The sequence below is a fragment of the Colias croceus genome, chromosome 14 (genome assembly GCF_905220415.1).
Source record: "Colias croceus chromosome 14, ilColCroc2.1".
In the NCBI taxonomy this organism is placed as follows: domain Eukaryota; kingdom Metazoa; phylum Arthropoda; class Insecta; order Lepidoptera; family Pieridae; genus Colias; species Colias croceus.
Genome location: NC_059550.1, coordinates 8,980,897 through 8,990,809, shown reverse-complemented (window position 1 = coordinate 8,990,809; position 9,913 = coordinate 8,980,897). Strand labels below are relative to the sequence as shown.

The 9,913-nt window shown below is 32.8% G+C and overlaps 2 protein-coding genes across 2 annotated transcripts; both read right to left on the bottom strand.

Annotated features, from left to right (window-relative positions):
* Nucleotides 1-202: 202 nt before the first annotated feature.
* LOC123697266 lies at nucleotides 203-7,154 on the bottom strand. The gene is made up of 5 exons (XM_045643725.1): nucleotides 7,009-7,154; nucleotides 4,715-4,809; nucleotides 3,747-3,920; nucleotides 1,159-1,312; nucleotides 203-533 (listed from the first exon to the last, which is right to left on the bottom strand). The coding sequence occupies exons 1-5, from the start codon at nucleotides 7,019-7,021 to the stop codon at nucleotides 412-414; spliced, it is 558 nt and encodes a 185-aa protein (XP_045499681.1). The 5' UTR covers nucleotides 7,022-7,154; the 3' UTR covers nucleotides 203-411.
* Nucleotides 7,155-7,652: 498 nt separating this feature from the next.
* On the bottom strand, nucleotides 7,653-8,909 carry LOC123697347 (cyclin-dependent kinase inhibitor 1C-like). Its single transcript, XM_045643823.1, has 2 exons — nucleotides 8,827-8,909; nucleotides 7,653-8,689 (listed from the first exon to the last, which is right to left on the bottom strand). The coding sequence occupies exons 1-2, from the start codon at nucleotides 8,842-8,844 to the stop codon at nucleotides 8,045-8,047; spliced, it is 663 nt and encodes a 220-aa protein (XP_045499779.1). The 5' UTR covers nucleotides 8,845-8,909; the 3' UTR covers nucleotides 7,653-8,044.
* Between the last annotated feature and the right edge of the window lie 1,004 nt (nucleotides 8,910-9,913).

The window sequence follows — 9,913 nt, the reverse complement described above, 5'->3', positions numbered from 1 at the left end:
AGTTGTGACAACTATTACTTGCTCTGTGGTGACATCGATGCGATGCGATGTCGTCATAAAATCATCATGAGCGTGATACTATATAATAACGTGTTCAAATATTAAAAAAGCAAAATAATTTGAAAAATAAGAGATTAATATCGATATCACTATGTCCCTTTGTATGCTTAAATCTTTAAAACTACGCAACGGATTTTGATGCGGTTTTTTTAATAGAAAGAATGATTCAAGAGAAAGGTTTTCGTAGGTATATAATTTATTAGGTTTTAGACAAAGCGGGCGAAGCCGCGGGCGGGAAGCTAGTGTACAATTCAAATTAGTACTAGGTTTTATCCTGAAATATAATGCAGTTTTCCTTTAACACATCGTATAAATAAGTTAATTTGATAAGTATTTCGCGTGATTTAAGATCTAAGCTGAAGTATACCAATTATCGATATGATGCAAACTCTTCAGTCTCTCTGTTTCTTCTCCGTTTTCTTCCAATTGCTTGTAAAAGCTCGCCACTATCATGAGCATGTAGAAACGTACCACTGTAATTCAAAATAATGAAGATTATTGGAAGAAATTTGTACGAGCAAGCACGTACAAAGTGCATTTGAGAAAGGTATTCTAAAAATTATTTATTGTACAGTGTACACCTTGTGTACACCTTTTGAATAAAATTTCAAAATTTAGCTACATTGTAAACAATGTACAGAAGGCGTCCATTATCACTGACAGAACCGGCAAACTCCATTATTGCTCTTTTAAAATCATACCATGTAGGTGGCATGTTTATAGAAACATTTTAAAGTGAAACTTTTATTACATCGTCTCAAACTTTTTGGTCTGTGTAGCGCATGTCGCGTGTATCGCGGCTGCCGAGTAGGTATACCTACTCGGCACGCGACATGCGCTACACAAAGCAGTGTTCGGAACCGTTCGAACAGTTTCACTTTTACCGTGGTTTCATAAAACCACACAACATTTTTTTACTAGCCGCACTTTCATTTCGCTTTATTATAGTTTAGTTAATAAGGATTTAAATTTATAGCATTTAAATGCTTAAAAACATTTAGGAAATTTTTAAGATTACAAAATTTAAAAGGTACGTCAAAAGACAGGTTCGAATCCCATCCCTAAAATCCCTATTTTTTCAAGGACTTAGGTACTTACTCAACGCTAAGAACTCGATAGCATACAGCAGAAGTGAATTGTCGTTAGAGTGATTGACGAGGCTCGTGGTACTCCATAGCACGAACATCAGGACGGACACACTGACTTGTATAGATGTCCAGATAATCCAGGGCTTTATTAGTTTCAGTTTCTCCTGGAATTGTTTAATTTGTTTATTAGTATTGGGATAAGGTATTGATGGAACTAAATTTAGATAAGGTACTATTAACTTAAGTACATTTCATACGTCTTTAGGGTAGGCCTATGTCCTGCAGTGGACGTCCTGAAAGGCTGGAATGATGATGATGACACGTCTTAAATACTGCTATATAATATAACAATACTATAATCAGGTACTTATTACTGGGCATGTCATGTAAAATTGAATGCTACTGTGAAATCATTATTACACCGATATCGAAGACAAAATAATTAAAAAGCATTCAACAAAGTATAACGTACGAAGTAGTTAATTTTGCAAAGTAATCATCAATATCAAATAACCTCAGCAAAGTACTATATAATTATACAAATAATTATTAAAATGCGCTCCTGAAAACGACTGGAAAATCAAAGTTTGACTGAATTGTTTTGATCGATAGAGCAGGCTCCAAAGAGATGTTCGTTTGCAAAAATAGCGGACCTAAATTTGACTTCTGATATATATTGTATAGGTCCCAGACATCCTATAGACAGATGTTGCCAACCAGTTTTGTGGTCCCCCTGCCCGCACCCCGGTAATTAAATATGGCATACAAAGAAAAAAATAAAAATTTCCAAAACATGCCGTGTGGGGTATCAAATGAAAGAGCTTATTGAGTAGATCACGAATATATAGCAAACTATATACATTTCTTACACTTTCTCTAAGATTTTTTAGAATATTTACGAAAATGGTCCATTTTTGAGTTAACTTTAAACCACTATAGATTGAAAACTCATGAATATATTTTTTAAATTATTATTTTAAATAATTAACAATAGTCCATTGTTTACGATTCAATAGTTCGTACAGTGAAATAGTTGCATGGGGGAGTGGGGGGAGCATTCAAAGATGGCGAGTTTCGATATTTCAATATATGTATTTCTTAAAATTTCGGACTCAGTGGAGACGTTTGCAAAAATTGCGGACCTCAATCTGACTTCTGATATATATTATATAGATCCCAGACATCCTATAAACAGATGTTGCCAACCAGTTTTGTGATCCCCCCCCCCCTCCCCTCCATCACAAATATTATTGATAAATTACAAAGTTTTTGGTTTGAATTATGGAATTATTGGTAATTTTGTGTTATAAATAAAATACAAGGTAGTAAACTAATAGAATTATTTTATTTTGATCCATTTTTACGAAATTTACGGAGAAAAATGCTTACACATGCAAGTAACAGTTTGATTTTGTTACAAGTTTTTACAATTATTGTTTACACATTTACACAAGGATATACATTTCAGTGCTGCTTTTCTGCAGGTACACGACATTGTGCGACAGTTGGATTGACATTTACACGGTTTTATCATCAGTTTTATTCATGAGTTTTCAATCTATAGTGGTTTAAAGTTAACTCAAAAATGGACCATTTTCGTAAATTTTCTATGCTATGTATTCGTGAACTACTCAATAAGCTCTTTCATTTGATACCCCACACGGCATGTTTTGGAAATTTTTATTTTTTTCTTTGTATGCCATATTTAATTACCGGGGTGCGGGCAGGGGGCCCACAAAACTGGTTGGCAACATCTGTCTATAGGATGTCTGGGATCTATACAATATATATCAGAAGTCAGATTTAGGTCCGCTATTTTTGCAAACGAAACTCCACTGAGAGTCCGGTCTACAAGACAAAAGTACAAAGTTAGTCTGGCGCCTGTTGGTCGCAGAAGGCTTTATTTTATAGCTATAAAAAAATCGATATGCGAAATGCGCATAAAAAAGACAGATGGGCCACACCCTTTAATCAATTATTGGTATTTTTTCGTGAATATTCCATTCCTTCAATAAAACACAGTATATTATAATTTTATTCAGTGAAACATGTTTGGACATAATTAATATAACAATTGATTTGAGGCGGGTTTTGCATTGCTAAATAATCATTGCATGTTGATTAACAACCTGACAGACACACTCTATTTGTTTTATTGATAGATAGTAAAATTACTTCAATCTACATTAATACTGGATTACTTTTCTAATAAATATAAGTACCCAAACCTAATATTTCAGATTCAAATAGTACTAGTCCCAATTAGTCCTTGAAAATAAGTTAGAAAAATTACATATTTGACCAATTTTTTAAGAAAAAAAAAATTATTCTTTAATTTTCTTTAATTTTTAGCCTTTTCATATAGGTACATTGAGTGTTATAATGTTTGTACATATTAATATGTTGATGTCTATAGAATATTTTCTTTAGAAAATAAAACATATCTAGATAACTATGTCCAATAAAGTTCGTTGAAATTTCTGGTAGAGCGAAATGTTATGGATTCGCATCAACTTTTTATAAGTTTCCACTTCTATCTATCCCTTTTTACTGCTTATTTTTATTTACTTATTTAATTGTTAATTTCCATGTACATACCCTAATAACTCCAACCAGTAATATAGCTGTAAGAAACAGCGTAAATGCATGTGTCAGCGTCAGCCCAATGACCACTGTATACGCAAAGGCCACGTTAAAATCGCTGACGTCGAATTCTGCAGGCAGGTGCAGGATGGACTTGAGGCATTGAGCTAGCGCTAGTATTGAGTATAGCTGGAATAAAATAATTGTTTAGTTACTAAAGTGACCGGGAATTGGGGTAACCAATGATTCCTAGGAAGATGGGGAATTGTAGCATCTGTTTCATAACGAAGCGTCTTCAATTTTAGCTCCGTGGTTTTTAAACTACATGGACCAAGTATTTAGTCGAAAGATGGTTCTTTCTACTAGATACTTACTACGAATGTATCTATTCGTCTGTCGTTCAACATGATTACTTTTGTGTTTGTTAGTTTTATTTATGTCTAACTAGGTTTCCGCCCGCGGCTTCGCCCGCGCAGTCAAAGAAAAACCCGCATAGTTCCCGTTCCCGTGGGAATTCCGGGATTGCGTCATTTTCCCGGGATAAAAAGTAGCCTATGTCCTTTCTCGGGTATCAAAATATCTCCACACCAAATTTCATAAAAATTGGTTCAGTAGTTTAGGCGTGATTGAGTAACAGACAGACAGACAGAGTTACTTTCGCATTTATAATATTAGTATGGATTCATCTTAGACACAATGACAAACATGCAGGTGAAAACGAAATGTACGCAAGTTGGCACGCACCCAAAATTGTTCTTTCTTTGCAGCACGACGGACACACATTACAAATTAGATACTTATATGTTAATCTTTTTAAGTTTATTTAATTTCAGTATGAAGAAAACTTAGAAATAACTTAATATATACGATACATAAAATTATCGTAGATATATATCAAGACAATATCAATACAAAATTTACGAAGATATATATTCGATAAAGAATATTTCTTCTTGTATTGATTTAATGTTTATTACACTTACAATGACAATAATACCCGAAAATATGCTGCCAAATTTCAAGGAAAGACAGGCGAAACTTCGCTGTCGTGGGATCACGTCCAGAGAACTGGAAAATTCTGGAAAATATAAAAAATACATTAATTTATAAGAACTAAAATGACCCATAAATAAAAAAATAAACCATAATTATTATAAATAAAACTTATATGGTCAAGATATTCGTCTTCTTTTTGAGACTAAACTACTGTATCTATTTAGAATTTAGATGATTTTTTTTATTTAGGTTCCACTACCCTTCGTATAAAAATATTTTTTTTAGATGAAGATTACAGATGGAAATATGTAATAATAATTACAATATGTTATTCACGTTATAAATATAGTAGAGTTGTTAAAACAATTCACCCATGCTCTTCTAAAGAGTTGCCGACTGCCACCACAGTTTCAACTGCCGGCAGTACTTCATCAGTTTCACTTAGTGTGTGCGCACAGATGGTACTATAATGCATTTCTATATGAAATATCATCATAATATTTTAATTGAATTGTTTATCCTTGAAAGAGTTATAATATTTGCTCTATTATACTCTATTTCTAACTCACAAAGCGATACATCCATTAATTTATTTAATTAACGCCATAAATCAAGAGTCCTTGGATTTCTAAATATTTTTATTAATTGCCGTATTCGTTTTACCTTGTTGGTACATTAGGTAATGAACAAATCGGTCATAAGTATCCGGGAACAATTGCCTCTAACGAGGTCTGGTTTGTAAACAAAACATTACCACATAAATAATTTGTTAATTACGATTGATTTCTTTGTCCGAAGATACACTCTATTTAGTTTTAGTATTCACGCGTAAAGAAATGTATATTCCCAATAACGATCGAGCATTGGAGCTGCACGTGTCTGAACAGGGTTTTTTTATTTTTTGCTTGTCTCAAATGCGATGGAAGTAAAGGTAAATGTTTATCGTTCGCAGACAACGATTTCTTGGTATGTGTGATTATTAACGATAAGTAATATTGCCTGTAAAATAATTATTGTTTTCTTTTAACGTCTAACGTGTCATACACTCAAATAATATAAATTTCCACCTCTAATACCGAAATAAGATTTAGAAATTATAGTATTTATTTTTAAGAACCAAAAAGGTTTTTAAGTCCAAACTATTTATGATGTGAATAATGTAGGTCAATTATAACCAATGATACCTAATCTACATTTTGTAGTACGTTCAGTTGACCGGAAATATTACTATTAAGTCTTCGGATGTTATGATTAATTTCAACTATAATTGATGCATAATTCACTTCTAATGCGATACAAAAAAACTAATAGATTCATTTGATTCATATCAATCAAAATCAATTAAAGTTTGGTTAATTATAACTAAAACACTTTCAAATACATTATACTTAATGATAGTACTCGCTTATAAAGATATTACAGTACGAAGGGTTTTCAGTGTTGCCCTATTAATGAATATTGCCATATAAAATTTTATTAATATTTGTATAAACCAAAAAAATATAAATGTGTTTGTTAGATAACAATCAAACATTTTGATTCTTATATATATCTGTAATTGATAAAATTTCATAAATATATGTACTTTCGAAAATGATAATCATTGTGACTTATAATTAGTTTAATGTAAACACAAATTATCAATATTAGGTGTTAAACACTGAATGTATTTCTTGTTAATTCAAGACTAACATTGTAATTATTATATGAGCAACATAAGTGACTCTACCGTTTATCTATACATATAATAAATCTGTAGAAGGGTCAATTCTGTACATTGAAAATATTGAAAAAACAAATAGCAGGGGGTGTTACTGGATCGATACCAAGCTCAAATATGTGATTAAAAAAATTTTTGTCTGTCTGTCTGTCTGTCTGTCTGTCTGTCTGTATGTTCAGGCATCACGTGAAAACTAACGGTTCGATTTCGATGAAACTTGGTATAATTATACCTTATTATCCTGGGCATAAAATAGGATACTTTTTATCCCGGAAAAATACGTAGAAAAAAAAAATCTTAATTTTTCCGCGCGAATGAAATTTAGCACACATATAGAGGGTAACTTGGATTAGCACATATTAGGATAGTTTTTATCCCGGAAATCCCACGGGAACGGGAACTATGCGGGTTTTCCTTTGCAAACGCGGGCGAAGCCGCGGGCGGAAATCTAGTACTAGATATAATTACAAACAGACGCGAAAGTTCCAGAACATTGTAGAACGTTCTACATCATTCTAAAAACATATTTACTGTAAAAAATATTGTCACAAAGTAACTTACTTGACTTCATCATAACTGCAACACACTAACGTCCTGTCTGACCAAACAATAGATACTGATAACAAATGGTCTAATCAGGATTTGAAATATCGTTATCCAAATTTAGCGATAACAATATCTTGTCCTTATGGAATACTGATGTGACGAATGTGTTAATGATTGTAATTGATATGCTGTTTCGTTTATTATTCATACTATACACAAGTAAACGTACGTATGTACTACATACAGTACATATTACGTATGTACGTGTATATGTACAGAGATTTAAGTGTAAGTGGTACATTTTTATTTCAGTTTCTTGTGGATTAAGCCATGACTGGTCATTTTTGACGAATCACGAATGTTTGTATCGTATGTTTTATGACTTTATTTTTACGGTCTGCTCTTAAAGTATAAAGAAGACTAAACATTTAAGACAGAAGAAAAAAAAATCACGACAACTTAATAATTGACTCAGACTCTACCCGAAGTCTAGAATTTTTTAAACGATAGTTCTGATTTATTCACTTATGAAAATAAGAGTAATATGGATTCACACCTTGTGACAAACCATCTCAGACGAAAAAGTTATTTTTTTATATATCTTTATTTGGTAATAACATAATATGAATTTTCGAGGAATAAATAAATCAATTGATTTTCTATAAAATACAATTTATTAAAATAATAAACATACAAATTTCCTTAATTTTAATAGTGGGGTTTAACTTACATAACATTGGAGATACAATATATACTAGGTGTACTATACTATAACATCAAATACACTTACAATAATTAAAGCTGCATACATTAATCGATGGGACATACATACATACAACCCTAAGACTAGATTAACGAAAACCCAGGAAATACCTTAACCTTGATATCCTTACAAAAAGAGGGCGGCAATTACACATGTGTCAAAATTGAACAAAACATAATAAAAGGATTGACCTATTTTGTATACAAACTTCCTCTCAAATCTTATATGGTAACTCAACAAAACCAAACGATTATTAACAAAAACGTTAAATTTTTCATACTGGCTCAATCAATGGTGATAATAACCATGGCCAGATCCATATACTCCATAAGGAACTGAATAGCTTGAGCCACTTATAACCTTGATTCCTCCTCCTACAATACCTCCATGGCCAATAGAACTAGAGATAATACCCCCAGAGCCTAGCGAGCCAGCAATGATGGACCCACCGCCAAGCCCACCTCCAAGCGATGCAGCAGCAATTCCACCACCAAGCGATCCACCGCCTATTCCACCTCCAATCGAACCAACAGCCACAGGCACTGCCACAGGCACTCTCACTGGAACAGCAGCTGGCACTCCAACCGCATACGGCTGTGGCACTGGAATGCCAACCCCTTGTGTGACAGTCACAGGTACTGGTTGAGCCACCGGCACTGGATACGGCCTGTCAACTGGAACGGCTACTGGACGGGCTACCACATGAGCTACGGGATGCGGCACAGATACAGGGACAGGTCTTGGTCTGTCTACAGCCACTCCCACTGGAACGGCCACTGGAACTGCTCGAGGCACGCTAATAGGCACTGGATGGGGCACGGGAATGGCGACATTGTTGTAGTATTCTGAGTAGGTTTGTGTGATTGGTATAGACGCGGATCGCTTCTTTGGCTCTGAGCTGGATGCCGAGTGGAGGCAGATTGCCAGCAATATCTGAAAGGAAAAGTAAGAATAAGATAAGAAGAAAAAGTCATCTTCTTTTTAACGAAGAGAGTAAAGTAAATGTATGATTATTGAAAGTAAATAACAGCTCTCTAAAATTTGAAAATACGTAAAAAAATAAAACTCACAAAGTATATTTTCGCCATTTTTGATGAAACGAAATTACACGTATAGTAAGTGTATCGATGGCAGATAGTAATGTGGTGTAACATATCACATTATCGTATTTATATGTTAAATGACATGTGGTGTGGTGGCTTGAGCGGAAAGGCTCTTGGTACGAAGAAAGTTGCTAACTAATGGAGCTGTTAATACACCCAATGACTTTAATCAATTGTGGCTTGATAAAAGGTTATTGAATGTATTTATTTATATTTATAGATCAAAGTGTGTTATATGTTTCTATAATCAGCAGCAATAAATAAAACATCATCATATTATTCGACAACAATGTGTCAATTTAAAGCTTGTAGAGCAAGTAGGAAAACTTGTAGAGCCAATTATTTATATTTGTTCATATTTTCTTTGTTTATGTAAAATTTATTTTATTGCAATGATAATAATTAAAATATGTATGAAACTTATAGACAAATCACTAGAATAATTTATTTATTTTTTAATTTAAAGTATTCATGTGAAATATCACATCACACGTTTATTGACGACTTATTTATTTTTGTAAATATTTTAAACAGCAAACACTGATTTAATATTATATAATTAACTTAGAACTGTTGGTATTTTATTTTCAAAATCGATGTGGTATTAACAGCTCTAGCAGTGTACTTTTACTTGCCCCCGTAACTTATTTACAGTAATTTAAGGCGAAGTCTAGCCTGTACTAGATCTAGACGTAATCGTTAGTACTTATTATGTAAGGGTTAAATGCTTGAACCCGCGGTTAGCCGATACTGTAAAGTTGTAGTTAATTTAGACGTGGAATTTGCGATGATAATTAATTAACATGAAGCTGTGATTAAGAAAATATTATATTAATTGAACGCATAATTTTCTGTCTTATTTATGTTTATAAAAAGTAATAATGTTTAGTTATAAAACCTCAAGAACAGCTTAACTCATTTATTTTTGTTCCCCTTATTACAAAGCAAAGGTGTTATTATAATTTTTTTTTTATAATTCTATTAATGGAATTCCTTTTCATTGGCGTATTGTTCAATTATTATGTAATTATTGTAAAAAAAGCTGTAAGGAATC